A 21,035-nucleotide genomic window follows, 5' to 3' on the forward strand; every position below is an offset into this window, starting at 1 on the left:
AAATAAATGAGATGTGTAAAAAAAAAAAAGTTTGAACACTATCTAATATTTAGCTTTTTCATTTGCTGAGCAAGATAAAACTGTCCAATTTATATATTTTAGTCCTATCATTTAAAAAACTATTCAGATTAAAATGGACAACTCTGAAGGCAAGAGTTACTAATTTCAGAAACATCACATTACTTTCAGTTCTATAAATGAACCAATCTGTTCATTGCCACTGTGCCGGCTTTCTTCACGCTCCCCACTCTCCTAGACCACCCACCTCCACTCTCCTAGACCTCATCTTTAACGACAGCTCCTGTATCTTTCAGAAATCACTGAGGAATCTGTATCCTGCATCCACTTCTGTGCTCCCTTAGCACTCTGTGCTTATCTCCACCACAGCCTTTAGTATACAGTATGAAAACAACTGGTTTATCTGTCTTACCCAGTGCTGTTTGTTCTTTGAAGATGAGAACGACGCCTTTATTTTTCTTTGTGCCTCTAAACCTAGCACAATATCTGGTACACAGATTATCAGATTTTTTTCTAAACTATAGGGAAAAGCTCATATGACTTTTGAGCCATATACGAGACATACAAAGACCTTCTATGACATAAAAAGACTTTCATTATTACACCTTACACTCCACCAATGAACATAACATGTGGTATGTTTCATATTATTGCAACTTTATGTTTATTTCTTCTATCGAGAATATAAATTTTGTTTTGCTTCGAAACCTAGGTCATAACATCTTGCCCTTATCATTAAATCCCTATTTTGGGTATCTTCTTTCATTTAACTTAAACTTCAGTTTATTACAATACCAAATACCCACTTTTTAAAAAGTAGTCAAGTGCAGCCACTATGGAAAACAGTATGGAGGTTCCTCAAAAAACTAAAAACATAGTTGCCATATGATCCAGCAATCCCACTCCTGGGCATATACCTGGACAAAACTATAATTCAAAAAGATACAGGCACCCCTTTATTCATAGCAGCACTATACACAATAGCCAAGATATGGAAACAACTTAAATGTCCATCGACAGATGAATGGATAAAGATCTGGTACATATATACAATGGAATACTACTCAGCCATAAAAAGAATGATACAATAATAATTTCATTCTTTTTTACGGCTAATATTCCATTGTATATATGTGTGTGTATATATATATACACACACACCACATCTTCTTTACCCACTCATCTGCTGAAGGACATTTAGGTTGCTTTCATGTCTTGGCTATTGTAAATAGTGCTGCTACGAACACTGGGATGCATGTATCTTTTCAAATTAGAGTTTTTATCTTTCCCGGACATATGCCCAGGAAAGTGGGGTGGGGGAGGGATGGAGTGGGAGCTTGGGGTTAGCAGATGTAAACTATTATATATAGAATGGAAAAACAACAAGGTCAAGGTCCTACTGTAGAACACAGGGAACTATATTCAATATCCTGTGATAAACCATCATGGAAAAGAATATAAAAAAGAACATATATACACACACACATACACACACACCTGAATCACTTTGCTGTACAGCATAAATTACCACAACACTGTATATCAACTATACTTCAATTATAAAAAGGAAGGAGTCAAGCTTTCACAGAAATATTGTCTATTATCTACCCTCATAATCCACAAAAGGAAGTTAAACTTATCTCATTCCTTCCTCAGTATTACTCCTATAGGGAGAGGAATTTTCATTATTCAATTATTTATTATAAAAATACCCAATTACAAACTACGTAAGTAAAAGTCCATATATCACAAATATATTCACAAATGAACAGACCATTCATTAAAATATTAAACAAGAGGGAGAGGAACAAATTAGGAGTATGGGATTAATAGATACAAAGTACTATACATAAAATAGAAAAGCAATAAGGATTTACTGTATAGCACAGGGAATTATACCTAATATCTTGTAATAAGCTATATAGTGGAATATAATCTGCAAAAGTCAACCTGAATCACTAAGCTGGTTACACCTGAAACTAACACAATATTGTAAATCAAATATACTTCAATAAAGCAAACAGAAACACTGAATAGCACTCAAACATCCCTCCCCCTACCCCTATCCCCTAGTTAGATACACTAGGGGGATAGACCATGTCATTCTCTCATTAATCATCGAGGATCCAACAGTACAATGCAAATTCATTACAAAGTCAATTGTGAATCATAGCAAAGGTAGGAGAGTTTCAAAAAGTCATTAAAGTGATGTTAGAAAAGAACTGTCAAATCATATGCCAGGCAACTGACACATTTAACAACAAAAGATTAGAAAACTGACCACAATGATGATACAGTATGTACATCAAAAGAGAATCATGTGAATAAAGATTAAAAGATGTGCTCCTGGGAACGAGGAAGTCTTCCAATGTTTGTTTTTTGCAAAGATTTACCCTTTTCGTTAGGTTATAAAAAAAATATGAAGGACAGATTTATCCCTTTGACTAGGTTATTAAAAAATGTGAAGTAAAGATTTACCCTTTTGACTAGGTTATAAAAGCATGTGAAGTAAAGGACAGAGTGATACAATTTTTATCAGGAAAAATACACTCTCAAAAAAAGCACACTTGATACTTTCATGTTATACTTATAACCAATAATTGGTTCAACATAAAGAAGATGGTGTCTAATACTACAAAATATTTTTCCCAAGGATAAAGTTCTGATCAAAGCTTTTATTCACTACTAAGAAATTAATTTTAGTCTGCATCTTAAATTAAATTTTAATGTCCTTTTTAAAACTGAAATATAGTTGATTTACAATGTTGTGTTAATTTCTGCTGTACAGCAAAGTGTACTTTTTAAGTATAAATTATCCTCAGAGCTACTTCTAGTATCTTGCAAATAGTTCAATTACTCTGTGTACTGCACTGTGTTATCAACACTTATTTATATTTTCTGTTCTCCTAAGAGGTTATCTTCTTGAGGGCTGTAGCCATGACTCATCTTTGCATTTACAGAACCTAGAACAATGCATAGCACATAGCAGTACACATCAAATTTTAATGAATTGCATTCAAATTCTAAAATACCTAAGTAATTATTAAGTGAGAGGGTGAAAACAAAATTAGAGGCAGCAAACCACAGGTACATAAAAGAAAAAAATGTTCGGCTTTGTTAAAATAAGCATGGGTAAAGGGCAGTGTGCTAAACAGAATTTTTAAATGTATATTTGGGTCCAAATATTAGAAGGGCTTGAATGGCAATGTAAAATATATGCAATTTTTTCTTTCTTACGAGTGTAAGAGCCTAAATATTTTTGACCAGGGGAATAACATAATCAGAACTGTAACAGAGAAATTTAGCGAACTACAGAGAATAGCAAAGTTGAGAGCTAATGATGGGTACAGCAGTAAGAATGGTTAAGAAGGTATGAATAAAAAGAGATATAATAGATATCAAAGGACAGAATTATCTGTACTTTTGCAACAAGGTGCAACTACAAGCAAATAGTCAAATATAAATCATGATTTTAGGTCTAAGAAATGCCAATCAGCTTTATTTAATGCTTATTGAGGCTCTCTGCAGGTCAGGAAAGAATAGATTTGGGAAAGATTCAGTCTTACCTTCACAGAACATGAAGGTTTGAAATTTCTGTTTAGCACTGGAAGTGGGACCGGAAACTTGAGAAGGGCCAGAAAATGTAGTCAAGAAGCATGACAAAGATCAGGAGACAAAAAACAAAGAAGAGCGTTTCAAGAATAAAGGTGCAATGAGCTGTGTCAAATGATGCAAAAAGGACATGTGTAATAAAAATTAAGATCATTGGGGCTTCCCTGGTGGCGCAGTGGTTGAGAGTCCGCCTGCCGATGCAGGGGACACGGGTTCGTGCCCTGGTCCGGGAAGATCCCACATGCCACGGAGCGGCTGGGCCTGTGAGCCATGGCCGCTGAGCCTGCGCGTCCGGAGCCTGTGCTCCGCAACGGGAGAGGCCACAACAGTGAGAGGCCCGTGTACAGAAAAAAAAAAAAATTAAGATCATTAGATTGGGGGACTTAATTAGACCATTTTTGGAAAACAGTGAAGGCAAATGGCAAAATATGAGTAGTGAGGAGTGAGAGGATTAGAGAGACAAAGATACAGATTACTCTTTCTTGAGGCTTGGAGGTTTAAAAAGAAGAGACAAGCATGTGGTTTAAAGGAAAAGCAGAATTAGGAAAAAGTTTTGCATAGGATAGGGTAATCTCATGTTTGTAAGTTGTGAAAATGTGCTAATAATTAACTCTGAACCATTAACACATGTTCCACAGTCAGAATTTCAAAACAATCTTTAAACTTAGGTAATCTGAACTTTGACCTTGGGAATCTGGTGACTGAGACAGTAACATAAAACAAATAGTGTGCTAGAAAAGAAAGTCTCTAGAACTTACCAAGTGTGGATGCTTTTTGCACGTAGTGGACATTTAACTAATGATCTGCACATACTTATTACACACAGGGAGTTTCAAACAAAGCCCATCTCTTTTAACATATTTTCATACATCCCTTTTTAAAAAAAAAAAAATTTCTACTTCACAACCGACAACACCAATACCCTAAGAAATACCAGACCAAGAATCCAACAACTCAATGGACTGCAACTCAATGGGAGAAAATATTTGCAAATGAAGAGGCTGACAAAGAATTAATCTCCAAAATTTACAAGCAGCTCATGCAGTTCAATGTCAAAAAAACAAACAACCCAATCCAAAAATGGGCAGAAGTCCTAAACAGACATTTCTCCAAAGAAGATACACAGATTGCCAACAAACACATGAAAGGATGCTCAACATCACTAATCATTAGAGAAATGCAAATCAAGACTACAGTGAGGTATCACCTCATACCAGTCAGAATGGCCATCATTAAAAAATCTACAAACAATAAATGCTGGAGAGGGTGCGGAGAAAAGGGAACCCTCTCGCACTGTTGGTGGGAGTGTAAACTGATACAGCCACTATGGAGAACAGTATGGAGGTTCCTTAAAAAACTAAAAATAGAATTACCATACGACCCAGCAATCCCACTACTGGGCATATACCCTGAGAAAACCATAATACCAAAAGAGTCATGTACCACAATGTTCACTGCAGCTCTATTTACAATAGCCAGGACATGGAAGCAACCTAATTGTCCATTGACAGATGAATGGATAAAGAAGATGTGGCACATATATACAATGGCATATTACTCAGCCATAAAAATAACCGAAATTGAGTTAAAAAAAAAAAGGTCCTGAAGAGCCTAGGGGCAGGACAGGAATAAAGACGCAGACGTACTCGAGAATGGACTTGAGGACACGGGGAGGGGGAAGGGTAAGCTGGGACAAAGTGAGAGAGTGGCATGTACATATATACACTACCAAATGTAAAACCAATAGCTAGTGGGAAGCAGCCACATAGCACAGGGAGATCAGCTCGGTGCTTTGTGACCACCTAGAGGGGTGGGATAGGGACGGTGGGAGGGAGGGAGACGCAAGAGGGAATTGATACGGGGATATATGTATATGTACAGCTGATTCACTTTGTTATAAAGCAGAAACTAACACACCATTGTAAAGCAATTACACTCCAATAAAGATGTTAAAAAAAAATAAAAAAGAGTAAATGCACAGAGATACGAAAAGTTTGAGTTGCCTGACACACATCCCAGCAGAAGTCAAACAAAGCAACGTTCTGCCTCCCTGCTTCAGCTCTCATTATCATAAACAAATGTCTGTTTGGTGGTCTCTCTAGTGCCACATTTTTTGCATTTTTATACTTTTTATTGGTGATTTTGTTGTTTAAAATAGCTCCCATGCATACTGCTGAAGTGCTGTTTTGTGTTCCTAAGGGCAAGAAGGCTGTATGTGCCTTATGGAGAAAATCTGTGTCACATAAGCTTCATTCAAGCATGAGTTACAGCGCTGTTGGTCATGAGTTCAATGTTAATGAAACAACTATACACTAAAAAAGGTGCCATTAAACAGAACCAGACAAAAAACAAAGTTGTGTTCTACTGCAAGTAACAAGAATCAACTGTACTATGTCAGCAACCCACAATTCAAATGACAGTTTTAGAACTCTGAAATGTTTCACATACATAAATTTTCCAAGAGGAGACACAAACATTCAAGATTTTTATCTCTTTATCATGGTGGACTTTCTCCTTCCTAAAAGTCAAAGACCATAGAAAGTCATGTTCTATATAGCCATTTTCCTTACATTGATAGCTAAAGCACATAGCTGATATTGTTCTAATGTGATAATTTCATGATAACAGGGTTCCTGTGCCAGCTTCACAATAGCACTCCCAGCAGCAAGTCTCAGACGTGACATATCTGGTTTACTGAAAAATAAGCAAGAAAGAATGTGAATTAGATTTCTAAATGTCTGCACAAAAACATTCCTACTTTGAATATTTAATTTTATAAAAATTCCTCTGGCCAAGGAAAAAAAAGGACAGAAAACAATTTAGTGATACTGAACACCATATTATGCTTCCTTCACTTCTCTAAGGTGGTGTGTAATGCCACAAAATTCTTCTCTTGAACATAAGTCTATGCTAGTCATTGAATTCTCTTATCCCACACAAAACAGCTTTCAGCCAAGCCTAGAACAAATATATTTGTATGTTTAGTTGTTAGGTCTTAAGTCTTCCACTACAGATTTTTTTTTAATATGTGTTTACTTATACATTAGGCATAAAATATCCTAAGTTCCTAATCGGTCAACTGAAACTATGGTTCTAAGTACAAAAGAAGTGGAATGAAAGCAGGTGTAGTGGATAAAACATTACTACTTTTAGCTAGTATTCAATCTTTGAAATACCCCCAAGAGCCTATATTTAAGTTTAAGGAAAGAAATTTCTTGCTAAATGGGACATACTTAAACAATTAGGAAATTCCTGACTAGTAAATATATTTAAACAATCCTTTCTAATACACTGACATGTTACATGAATTACTAATGTAACTGGACTAATGTAAGGAGGGAAACTGTAACTCCTTAATTAGGATCCCCTACGTAGTTCCATAGTAAAAGATTATTATTTAATATTCATACAACAAATATGTGTCAATTTTATATACGGTACTGAGAGGGACTTAAAAGAGACAAAGCTCATTAAAAGAGACAAAGCTCAGTCTTCCAAGATCTAATGATCTAGTTGGTTTAAGACTCTTCCCTTATCTTTCTAAGGATTTTGTAAAAATATTTATTGAATGTATGCCAACATTAATAAGGTTCTGAAGTTACAGGCCCCAGAGGTGCTTTTCAGTTCATCAACAGCAATATTCCAAGTAGTTATTATAAGGTAAATCACCCAACCACTGCTAAGGAAAGTCTGATTTTTCTTGTTGGAGTTTTTTTAGTACAAATAAAAAATAAATAATTACAATACTTTACAACTACGTTTTTGAAGACCCAGTTTAAAAACGGAGACCCAGTGAGTGCTCCTGCAGCGGGGACATGTCAGGTCTTAGCAGCTGCAGGCTCTGTGGGCATGTACACATGGGGGCTGGGCCGGGCTAGGGTCTGAGCTGCCTCCATAGCTCCCACAGTGGGTCCAGATGCACGACTACTGCAGTCCTGAGACCTGACTTCAGTGGATCTGCCCTGGTGGCCTTGTGGAAACAACTCCTGAGAGACACCAGGGACGACTGCTGGCATACCCACAGTTGAAGTGGGGCCGAGGGCAGTACCAACAACAGTGTGCTTTGTGAGTCTGCACAACAGGTGAAAGGTGACACAAAAGAGCACACTCAGTTGAACAGCTCCAGTGGAAGAACACTCAGTGGCTCCTCTCCCAGTGGGAGCATTCCAATCCCACCTACCTTGCACCACAGCTTAGAAACGTTATCTGGGGCTTCTACTCCAACAACTAGGGAGCAGACCCTGCCCCGACAAGGCAATGACAACCACAGAGCAAAGAGAAGGCCCTGGTCAATATCCTGTGCAGGCTCTGGTCACCACAACATCAGTCACACCTCCTATCAAGGGGATAATGGCCAGCATACACTGAGGAAAGGGGTGGCAGGCATCCATACTAAAAACAGCCCTCACACCAAAAAATATTAAACCCACGCAGGCTACACAGGGACATTCCCACATAAAAATACCCTCCAAGACCACAGTATATAACTGTTTCTCCTAAACTCATAGAGCAAGAGAAATATAAGTAAAATGAAGCAGAGGAACCATTCCCAATTAAAAGATCAAGAGAATTCCCCTGAAAGAACAAACAATGAAACAGACTGCTTCAATCTAATAGACACCAAGTTCAAAAAGTAGATAATGAAAATACTGAAGGAATTAAGAAAGGCTATAGACAGAGATGCAGATTACTGTAAGAAGGACCTAGAAACTGTAAGGAGGAGCCAAGAAAAAATGGAGAATTCATTTGAAGAGACGAAAGCTGAACTAAAGGCTATGAATAGCAAAATGAATACTGCAGAAGAAGGAATAAGTGATGTGGAAGATAGAATAATGGAAATCACCCAGTTAGAACAGCAGACAGAAACCCAAATGAAAAAAAAAAAGAGCAATATAAAGCGTGTCAACCTATGCATAATAGGGATTCTAGAACAAGAGGAAAGAGAAAAAGGGATTGAAAATGTATTTGAAGAAATTAAGGCTGAAAACTTCCCAAGCCTAAAGAAGGAAACAGATATCTAGATACAGGAAGCAAAGAGGGTCCCAAACAAGATAAACCCAAACAGACTTACACCAAGACATATTATAATAAAAATGGCAAATGTTAAAGCTAAAGAGAGGACTCTACAGGCAGCAAGAGAAAAACAAAGTGTTAATTACAGGGAAACCCCCATACGGCTATCAGTTGATTTCTCTACAGAAACACTGCAGGCCGGAAGGGAAGAGCAAGATATATTCAAAGTCCTGAAAGGGAAAAATCTGCAACCTAGGATACTCTACCCAGCAAGATCATCACTTAGAATAGAAGGAAAGATAAAGAATTTCTCAGATAAACAAAAACTAAAAGAATACAGCAATACTAAACCTATACTAAAGGAAATGCTGAAAGGTCTTCTCTAAGTAGAAAAGATGTAAGGATCCATACAAAAGAGAAAGTCATAATTGGAAAGTAAATCACTTAAATAAGCAAGTACACAGATTAATAAAACATCAAAAAATTTCTGTGAAAGCGATGATTACCACAATGAACAGCAAAAGTGTGAACATGAAGATGTAAAAGAGGACATCAAAATCATAAAATGTAGTGATAAGAAAACATACATTTTTTTTTCAATTTGTTTGAGCCTGTATGACTACCAGTCTAAAACAAGGAGATATAGGAAAAGTGTCAAAGTATTTGAAAAACAGGGTAACCACAAATCAAAAACATACAAGAGATTCACAAAAACAAAGAGAACATAAGAATAACACAAAAGAAAATCATCAAACCACAAAAGGAAAAAGGAAAAGAAAGGGACAAAGAAGAAATACAAAATCAATGGGAAAACAAGGTTTAAAATGGCAATAAATACATATCTATCAGTAATTACCTTAAATGTCGATGGACTAAATGCTCCAATCAAAAGACACAGAGTGGCAAATTGGATTAAAAAAAAAACAAAACAAGAGCCTACAATATGCTGCCTACAAGAGACCTACTTTAAGACAAAGGAGACACACAGATTGAAGTGAGGGGATGGAAAAAGATATTTCATGCAAACAGAAATGACAAGAGACCAGGGGTCAAAATACTCATATCAGACAAAACAGACTTTAAAACAAAGGCTATAAAGAAAGATAAAAAAGGACACTACATAATGATAAAAGGATCAGTACAAGGAGAGAATATTACACTTGCCCACTTATATGCACCCAATATAGGAGCACCCAAATACATAAAACAAATACTAACACACATAAAGAGAGAAACTGACAGGAATACAATAATAGTAGGAGGCTTTAACACCCCATTCACATCAATGGACAGATCTTCAAGACAGAAAATCAATAAGGCAACAGAGATCCTAAATGATACAACAGAACAGTTAGACTTAATTGATATCTACAGTTCATTACATCCAAAAAAAGAATACACATTCTTTTTAAGGGCACATGGAACATTCCCTAGGAGAGACCACATACTAGGGCACAAAACAAGCCTCAACAAATTTAAGAGTATAGAAATTATTTGAAGCATCTTTTCTGACCACAACGGCATGAGACTAGAAATCAACCACAGAAAAAGAATGAGAAAAAAACAATTACATGGAGACTAAACAATATGCTACTAAAAAACCAACAGGGCAACGATGAAATCAAAGAAGAAATTTAAAAACGCTTTGAGGCAAATGACAATGAAAACACAACCATACAAAATCTATGGGATACAGCAAAAGCAGTTCTTACAGGGAAGTTCATAGCAATACAGGCCTTCTTTAAGAAACAAGAAAAATCTCAAATAAACAACCTAACCCACCACCTAAAAGAATTAGAAAAAGAAGAACAAATAAAACCTAAAGTCAGCAGACTGAAGGAGATAATAAAGATCAGAGAGGAAATAACTAAAATCGAGATTAAAAAACAATAAAAAAAAAATCAATAAAACCAAGAGCTAGTTCTTTGAAAGGGTAAACAAAATTGACAAACCTCTGGCCAGGCTCACCAAGAAGAAAAGAGAGAAGACATAAATAAACAAAATAAGAAATTAAAGATGAGAAATCACACCTGATACCACAAAAATTCAAAAAAAAAATACTATGAACAATATTGTGAACCTAGAAGAAGCGGACAACTTTCGAGAAACATACAGCCCACCAAAACTGAATCAAGAAGAAACAGATAACTTGAACAGGCCAACCACTAGAATGATATAGAATCTGAGAAAACAAACTCCTACAAACCAAAGTCCAGGACCAGATGGTTTCACTGGGGAATTCTACGAAACATACAAAAAAGAACTTATACTGATCCTTCTCAAACTCTTACAAAAGACTAAAGAGGAAGGAACACTCCCAAAGACATTCTATGAAGCCACCATCACCCTGATACCAAAACCAGACAAACACACCACCATAAAGCAAATTATAGGCCAATATTTTTGATGAATAGACACAAAAATTATCAACAAAGTATCAGCAACCTGAATCCAACAACAAATAAAAAAGGTCATACACCATGATCAAGTTGGATTCATCCCAGGGTCACAAAGATGGTTCAACGTACGCAAATCAATCAATGTGATACATCACATCAACAAAAGAAAGGAAAAAACCACATGATCATCTCACTAGATGCAGAAAAAGCATTTGATAAAATTTAACATCCATTCATGATAAAAACCCTTATGAAAGTGAGTATAGAGGGAGCATAGCTCAACATAATAAAAGCTATTTATGACAAACACACAGCCAATATAATACTTAACAGTGAAAAGCTGAAAGCCTTCCTGTTACAATCTGGAACAAGACAAGGATGCCCACTCTCACCACTTCTCTTCAACACAGTATCGGAAGTCCTAGCCAAAGCAATCAGAGAAGGAAAAGAAATAAAAGCTATTCAAATTGGTGGGGAAGAGGTAAAATTATTGTTATACACACATAATGTTAATTATGAGAGAGCCCAGAAATAAACACACACACCTATGGACAATTAATCTTCAACAAAGGAGACATGATATTATTATATGTAGAAAACTCTAAGGACTCCACACAAAAAGTACTATAACTGATAAATGAATTCACCAAAGTAGCAGGATACAACATTAACATACAGAAATCAGTTGTATTTCTTTACACTAACAATGAAATATTAGAAAGGGAATGTGAACAAACAATCCCTTTTCAAACTGTACCCCCCAAAATAAAATACTTAGAAATAAACCTGACCAAGGAGCTGAAAGACTTATATGGTGAGTACTACAAAACATTAACAAAGGAAACTGAAGATGATTCAAAGAAATAGAAAAACATCCCATGCTCTTGGATTGAAAAGAATTAATATTGTTAAAATGGCCATACTACCCAAAGCAGTCTACAGACTTAATGCGATCCCTATCAAATTATCCATGACATTTTTCACAGAACGAAAATAAATAATCCTAAAATGTATATGGAACCATAAAAGATCCAGAATTACCAATGCAATCCTGAGGAAAAAGAACAAAGCAGGAAACCCTCCCAGACTTCAGATAATACTACAAGGCTACAGTAATCAAAACAGCATGATGCTGGCACAAAAAGGGACATATGGATCAACAGAACAGAACAAAGAGCCCAGAAATAAACCCACACACTTAATCTTCAAGAAAGGAGGCAAGGGCTTCCCTGGTGGTGCAGTGGTTGAGAGTCCGCCTGCCAATGCAGGGGACACAGGTTTGTGCCCTGGTCCAGGAAGATCTCACATGCCGTGGAGTGGCTAGGCCCGTGAGTCGTGGCCGCTGAGCCTGCATGTCTGGAGCCTGTGCTCCGCAATGGGAGAGGCCACAACAGTGAGAGGCCCGCGTACCGCAAAAAAAAAAAAAAAAAAAAAAAAAAAGGAAGCAAGAATATACAATGGGGAAAAAGCAGTCTCTTCAGCAAGTGGTGCTGGGAAAGCTGGACAGCTGCACGTGAATCAATGAAGTTAGAACACACCCTCACGCCATACACAAAAATAAACTCAAAATGGCTTAAAGACTTAAAGACAAGATACCACAAAACTCCTAGAAGAGAACAAAGGTGAAACATTCTCTGACATAAATCGTACCAATGTTTTCTTAGGTCAGGGTCCCAAGGCAATAGAAACAAAAGCAAAAATAAACAAATAAGACCTAATTAAACTTAAAAGCTTTTGCACAGCAAAGGAAACCACAAACAAAATGAAAAGACAACCCAGAGACTGGGAGAAAATATTTGCAAATGACGCAACTGACAAGGGCTTAATCTCCAAAATATACAAACAGCTCATACAACTCTACAACAAAAAAAACAAACAACCCAATCAAAAAATGTGCAGAGGACCTAAATACACATTTCTCCAAAGAAGACATACAGATGGCCAATAGGCACATGAAAAGATGCTCAACATTGCTAATTATTAGAGAAATGCAAATCAAAACTACAATGAGGTACCACCTCACACTGGTCAGAATGGCCATCATTAAAAAGTCTACAAATAACAAATGCTGGAGAGGTGTGGAGAACAGGGTACCCTCTTATGCTATTGGTGGGAATGTAAATCGGTAAAGCCATTATGGAAAACAATATGGAAGTTCCTCAAAAAACTAAAAACAGAGTTGCCATATGATCCAGCAATCCCACTCCTGGGCATAAACCCAGACAAAACTATAATTCGAAAAGATACATGCACCCTATCTTCACAGCAGCACTATTTACAATAGCCAAGACATGGAAACAAGCTAAATGTCCACCGACAGATGAATGGATAAAGAAGATGTGGTGTATATAATGGAATATTAATGGAGTATTACTTGGCCATCAAAAAAGAATGAAATAATGCCATTTGCAGCAACACAAATGGACCTAGAGATTATCATACTAAGCAAAGTAACTCAGAAAGAGAAAGACAAATACCATATGATATCACTTAAATGTGGAATCTAAAATATGACATGAATCAACATTATCTATGAAACAAAAACAGACTCACAGATATAGAAAATAAGCTTGTGGTTGCCAAAGGGGAGGAGGTGTAGGGGAGGGAAGGATTGGGAGTTTGGGATTAGTAGAGGCAAACTTTTATATACAGGATGGATAAACAAGGCCCTACTGTATAGCATAGGGAACTATATTCAATATCCTGTGACAAAATACAATGGAAAAGAATATGAAATTATATATATATATATATATATAAATGTTTACCTGAGTCACTCTGCTGTACAGCAGAAATTAACACACCACTGTAAATCAACTATACTTCAATAAAATTAAAAACTAAAGCAGACCCAATGTAATTCAAATACATGTGCAGAATTCAATTACACACGTGATTTTATTAAAGAATAACATGGATAAAAACAGGTGAGGGACTTTCCTGGTGGCGCAGTGGTTAAGAATCCACCTGCCAATGCAGGGGACACGGGTTCAAGCCCTGGTCCGGGAAGATCCCACATGCCACACAGCAACTAAGCCTGTGCACCACAACTACTGAGCCTGCACTCTAGAGCCCGTGAGCCATGACTACTGAGCCCACGTGCCACAGCTACTGAAGCCCACGCACCGAGAACCTGTGCTCCACAGCAAGAGAAGCCACCGCAATGAGAAGCTCGTGCACTGCAATGAAGAGTAGCCCCTGCTCGCCCCAACTAGAGAAAGCCCGCGTGCAGCAACGAAGACCCAACGCAACCAAAAATAGATTAAAAAATAAACAGAAACAGGTGAGATCTAAAATGCACATAAACAATGTAATTAATAAATTTAAGACAAAACATATTAACACTAAGGAAATTTTCTCTAATTATTATGTAAATCTTGAACGCTAGCATGTAATTATAAGAGTAGAAGGTGAAGACAACTAATTAGACTGAAGGAAGGTAAATAAATGAGTTACACATGTGGAATGCTTTACAGAGTTTTCTTATTATTTGATTTGTTTGAGAATAATGTGCTACTGTTAATATGCTATGCAAAAAATACAGCAAGAGCAAAACATATAAGAAGAAAAGAAACAAAGATGGAAAAGTATTAAGCAGCTGGCAATCACCATTTATATTTTGTCCTAAAGACTTGAAGCTAGATACATATGTTAAGGTGGGGGAAGTTATTCTCACATGTTTTATTACCAGTAAGAGACAATAAATGACACTTGTGTTTTCACAGAGGACAAACTTCTAAATTTTAGCTAACCCTGACATAATAAGCACTACCACCATCAATACTTCTAATTACTACGTGCTGGGCAGTGTGTTAAATACATTAAATATACTAACTTATTTGATTATCATAACAGCTAGATGAGACAGGTGTAATTATTATCTCTGTTTTATAGATGAGGAAACTGAGGTACAGAGAGGTTAAAGTAACTTGCTGAAAGGCACCTCGCTGCTAAGAGGTGGTGCCAGGATTTGAATCTGGGCTCCAGAGCTCATGTTTTCAGTCACTGTACTATACATCTTTCAAAGAAAACAAAATAAAACAAACAAAAAGGTATGTGTATTTTTTGAAATTTGCATCAAGTGCATTTTTCACATTTGCATATATTTATACTTCTGGAAACAGATTCAGTAAGTTGCCTTCTATCCAGTCTGTTCTTTTAGCTTTAGACATTAACAAGAATGTAAAACATTAGTTATTGATTGGTACAGTAACATTTTCACATTAGATATTCAAAACAGTAAACATCTATTATTTAAAATACTTAAGATTGCACAGCAGTACCTTGCACTAGACATGAGACTGTCATTTTGAAATAACCACTATACAAAAGCGTATTACAATAAAAATATATGCATACCTACAAAGCAATATTAATTATCTTTTAAAAAAGAAACCATCATTCAACAGTTACACCAGACATTAAAATAGTGTGTAATCCAAAGAACTCTGAAGTTGTAATTACATACCTAATTTTCCCCTGTTCTGTCAAGTCTCCATCACTATGCAGTATTGTTGTGAGCAATCTTAAAGTAGAAGTTCCTGATTTACTGTGATTATTTTTCATTCCAAGTAGCCATCGAACCATCATTTTAATAGCCTGAATCTATTTAAAATACAAATTGACAAATAAAACATTGCTACCATTTAAAGAAATTCTATATCAGCCTTGAAAAAGAATGAAGAAATGTTTTTAACAGATATTTTTTAAGAAAAGGAAAGAAAAAAATTATTTTTTTCTGCATGTGTGAAGATAACTTTTTGAATGTTTTAAATTAAAGATGTCTCACCCCCAGGTAGTTGACAAATGAATGATTTATCTAAAAACTGGTTCTTTTTGCTTTTTAAAAAATGTTTCCCCAACAAACACTTTACCCTTTAGAACCCATAGTAAAATCGTGCTAACTTCCCTAGTCCAGAAAGATCCCGACTGAAAATTATATTCCATCTTTTGTGTCTAAGAATTGATACCACCTTACATTTGTACTGCATTTGACAATTACGAAGTACTTAGTACTTTAAAACCTGTCATTGCCTCTAAGGCTTGCAACAGCCCTTTCAAAGGGGTGCATATTATCTCTTTTTCACATATTATCTTAATTTTTACAGATCTGAGGCTCCAGAGCTAAATGGGTTTTGAACAGTGGCATGTGGCTAACAGTCTTAAGATCCTCTTCCTGGGCCACTTTGTAACCATGAACTTAAGCACAGGCGGCCCGCCTTCTAGTGCAGTGCTGCCCAATTATACAAAACTGCTGCTTGAGACCAATGCTGAGAAAATAGGTTTATACTGGAACTCAAAATTTTCAAGCATCATTCAATGATGCTAAAGGAAAGACTGCCCTACAGGTCTGGAGAAATAGTATCAGAATCTGAAGCTTCAATAATGTGACAAAATAGTTCACAATATGAAACATAAACAAATACACATACAACGAAAGGATTTGCAAGAAATTATAATTAGAAAAACAGTATTTAATATATTTGTTCCTGGCCTTTACACCTTGGGCAGTGGCTTGATATGAGGTCTACATTACGGAGTACAGTTTTAGTAAAGCAATACTTTACAGCTGTGATGAGCAATCCTTTACCGATAACTCCTAATTCAAGAAATTACAGGTTGAATTTTCTTTAATAAAAATAAAACAATATATCAAATCCCATGGAAAAGACGAACAGTCTTAAAACCTGGACAACCATCTTTGCTGAATAGGAGAATGTACCTAAGAAAACCAGCACTGCCTTTTCCCATTAAAAGGTGGATATCTAAGAATCAGCAACATGGAGAAAGTTTTCAAACTTTGTTTTCCAAACTAGATTATGTGCAGCTGCCCACATGCCTCAAGTTTCTCATTATTGCCCTACACTCTCACAGCACAGAGGATAATGTCATACAATAAATATAAAAACCTGAATGATTTTAATAGCCGTATCTTTATAACAGGAACAGACATTTTAACACCTATAATAATAATACAGTATATTAAATATATTAAAATCAACAGATCTATGCATATCACTCACTTTGACCATTGTCTCAGGTGAAACTTCTTCATCTGGAACCCAAAGCTTAGTTGTCTTTTTTCCTGGAAGCTAAACAAAAATTAAGGACTTTAAAACACAAATACACATTCTCATGTGTAATTAATATTTAGTGAATGAATGAAATTTTTATCTTCTGCAACAACAGTCATTATACATGACTATGTTTTCTGTTACTTACTCAAAAAGGTTGAAAGGCCTGTCTTCACTAGCACCACAAATGAACCTTATACATCCATCACCAGCTGGTTCTTTGTAGGTGTGAGATAGGCCCAACTTTAACCACTTATATATATACTTCCTTACTCAATCCCCTTTAATCTACTGTTTCAATTATTTAAAGCAGTTGGCAAGTACTAAGATAAAAATCAATGGAGCCAAAAAGTGTACAGATGACCCTTGAACAAGACAAGTTTCAACTGCACAGGTCCACTTTATATGTAGATTTTTAAATGTACACCTGCTACAGTAATACACAATCCACAGCTCATTGAATCAGAAATGCCCCGTGGATAGGGAGGAACCACATACAGAGAGCTGAGTACAGATTACATTAGGATTTTCCACGACACAAAGGGCTGGCACCTTTAACTTCCATGTTGCTCAAGGGTCAGCTATAGGTCATAAATGATGAAGGAAAAGGTATCTGCAAAACATCTTGAGCAAGGAACAATTATAAAGGTTTGCAGAAGTAACAGAAAACATACATTAGTGTCTTCCTATTTAAATCCCACCAAAATGGCAACACACGCACATGCACGTAAACACACACCAGTTAGCTGGGCCGAAAACAAAAGGGGCCCCCTAAAAAACCAAAACCAAAGAAAAATTTCGAAAAGCAAAATATACAGTAAAAAAATATTAACAGAGCTAAGAGGGCTTACAACTCCAGAAAAGCACAGAAGGAAACACCCTCCAAAAAGCCTTTTTTTTTTTTTTCAGCACAATCATAGTATAACCCTGAGATGATAAGCTGAAGGTATTAAGAAATGTGAATTTACAGTAGCAGCCAGGAAATTAAATAAGGTGACAAAAGAGCTGAACCCAATCTTGGAACACTGGAGGTCCCATTTTTACCTCGACCTGACAAGAGTAATTTCCAGTTGGAAACAGAAATCAAAAAGCACCTCAGGTAACCCTTTGGCAACAGGATAGGTAGCTCAAACATCCAGAAGGCAAACTCCCCAAACAGAGCTATTTATAAACAGCTTAAGAATTAATTCTTCAGCTGAGAAATGCCTTCAAAGTGTGAAGTGAACATAATGAAATAAGGATCTCATTAGAAACATACTGATGAAATTTCTGAACTAAGAATATCCAAAAAATCTCAAAGCTTGCATGGAGGAACCTACCAAAAAAGAAACAAGAACCATATCAACTTCAGATTTCTTTACACACCAAAAAACAATATTCTGATTAGCCAAGTGACTTGAAAAATAGAATTCTAATCTTCAAGAATGAGGAGGAAAATATTTTCAGAAATCAGAGAGAAAGCTTCCAAATTACAAGCCATTCTGAACAAATTATTCAAAGATGCATTCCACTAAAATATTTAATTCACAAAAAAATTCAATCAGCATAAATTATTACAAATAGAAAACAAAAAAGTTATCATAAGTAAGACCAACAGACAGGTTCAAACAAAAAAGTTATCATAAGTAAGACCAATAGAGAGGTTCAAAAATAATAAATGAAACCACAACAGATGCAACACAACCAAAGACAGAAAAAAATCTAAAACTAATGGACAAATACACTAGTCAAGATCTAAAAGCATTTAAACAGGATATGGATTTATATGGGATACTAATATAAAAAGGATATTGATGTACTTCTCTTTAATCTTACATAAGATATAAAATTCATGAACATCTGTAAAACTAGCAGTTTAATATCAAAACAAACCAAAACAAAAATGATTTTTTAAAAAAAGAACATCGAAAACTTCATCATCACAGCAGTAGACTTGAATATACCTCTTTCAAAAACTGACAGATGAAGCTGAGATGAAAAAAGGTAAGTACAGGAAATACATATAGAAATATAAGGAAATACATAGAGATAAAATATTTAAGGATTAAAAAAAATCAAAATTGGCCTTTCTCATAATTATGATGAAAAGTAAAGAGAAAAGAGTTTAGCAAGACAAGATGATATGAGATTAAAAACTACAAAATAATTCCCCAAATCCACCACAAAACAAAATAATTTTAAAAACTGAAATACCTAACAAAGTTGTGTAAGAGAAATATTTAAATTTTCTTTACAGAGAAAATTATAAAACTTTAATGAAAGAAAATTGTAGATGAGCAAACAAAGCAATGGGAAAGAATAGAGGCCATGTATGATATGAATGTTAGCACTGCAGATGACTGGAAGAAGGAGAGACCATTCCATAAATTCTGCTGGGAAAGTTGGTTACCCTAATGGAGAGTAGAAAGAAATGGAATCCTTAAGTCACAGCATACAAGAAAAAGCAAACAAATCAATTCCAGATGTATTAAAATTTTTATGTGTGAAAAGAAAACTTTAAAACTTTTAGAACATATGGGAGACCATTTTTATGACAATGGCATAGGAAATGATTTGTTAAACAAGATATAAAAGCATTAACTACAAAAGAATGATAAATGTAGTTAAATTAAAATTAATAATTTTTGTTCAAAGGACACAATGAAGGGAGTAAAAAGACACACCATAAATGAGATTTTATGCATTTTATGAACATACTTCAACATGTACCTGAAAAAATATTAGTGTGTGTAAAGACTACCTATGAGAAAAAGACAACCCAAGAAAAAAAAGCAAAAGACATGAAAAGGAATTTCAGAAAGGAGGCAACATGAATGATGACTAGACATATAAACTTTTTTAGTAACCAGGGAAATGCAAATTAAGACTATACTGAGACACTGTTTTATATCTAATTAAACGGGCAAAAATTAAGAAATCTGACAATAATGTGTGTTATACACTGCTGAGAGGAAAATAAGTTCTAACAACCATCTTCAAAAATAATTCAGCAATAAAGTGAAAAGTTAAATATGTGTACAAACTGATGTTCATCACTATATCACTCTTGTGAATGTAACCTGGAGAAATCTGTGCTCATATGCATCAGAAGGCCTCTATAAGAAATTCACAGGAGCACTGTTCAAAAGAGGAAAGAAATGGAAATACTCCCAATGTCCATTAGGAGAATAAGAGACATTTCACACAGTGATACAATACAAAGTAATGAATGAATGAACTACAGCTAGATTTGACAACAAGGGTTATTCTAAGAAACATATCCATAATGATAATATCAAGTCACCCAAGAATATATACGGTATAAAATAACTTTTACAAACTTCAAGAACAAGCAAAATTAAACAAGTACATGTTTAGAGATGAATATATGGTAAAATGGTGTTTTGTTTTAGTTAGGGAATAATAAACCAAAATTCAACAAAGTGGTTACCTGGGGCAGGAAAGAAACAGGAAGAAAAGTTTGGAGAATAATAAAACCAGGTGCTAAGAATTCATGGGTGTTGAATCTTTGCAGGCAAAGTTTCAAAAGAGGAGAATAATCAAGAGATTTGAGTCTGGCACTAAAACTGCTTTTCTTATATAAATGATGCCTGATTTTGAAAGTGAAAAAGGTTAAAAGGTTGAGCAATGTTTTCATCACTGTCACAGAGGTAGAAGGAAAAAAAAGTGGAATTCTGAGTTCAATAAAGAGTAGAGTCCTTGTTAAACACCCTAGACTTGTGGGGGGATCCCAAATAAAAACATCCTAGACATAAAAGTGACCAGAAAAAGAATGAGCCTGTCAAAAACTGAAGGCTAGCTTCCAATCACTGCAGTCTTGACTGAATGAATGTGATCTGACAGTAGCTCAACTGCCTGTCAGAAGCAAAAATAAATCCTGTTTGGAAGAATTATAAAATCACCCAGAGCCTCAAATTAT

At 35.5% G+C, this 21,035-nt stretch overlaps 1 protein-coding gene across 6 annotated transcripts in view; it reads right to left on the minus strand.

Annotated features, from left to right (window-relative positions):
• Positions 1-21,035, minus strand: part of PDS5B (PDS5 cohesin associated factor B) — a 196,883-nt gene that overhangs the window by 21,701 nt on the left and 154,147 nt on the right. For all 6 annotated transcript variants that reach the window (XM_022574627.2, XM_022574626.2, XM_089899278.1 and 3 more), the window contains 3 exons: positions 17,066-17,134; positions 15,511-15,647; positions 6,201-6,324 (listed from right to left, as the gene is read on the minus strand). In XM_022574627.2, the coding sequence (XP_022430335.1) occupies positions 6,201-6,324; positions 15,511-15,647; positions 17,066-17,134 (330 nt within the window). The remainder of the gene's footprint in view (positions 1-6,200; positions 6,325-15,510; positions 15,648-17,065; positions 17,135-21,035) is intronic.

The sequence above is a fragment of the Delphinapterus leucas genome, chromosome 18 (genome assembly GCF_059928025.1).
Source record: "Delphinapterus leucas isolate spDelLeu-1000000601 "Yukka" chromosome 18, BTC_Dleu_Yukka2, whole genome shotgun sequence".
NCBI classification, from domain to species: Eukaryota; Metazoa; Chordata; class Mammalia; order Artiodactyla; family Monodontidae; genus Delphinapterus; species Delphinapterus leucas.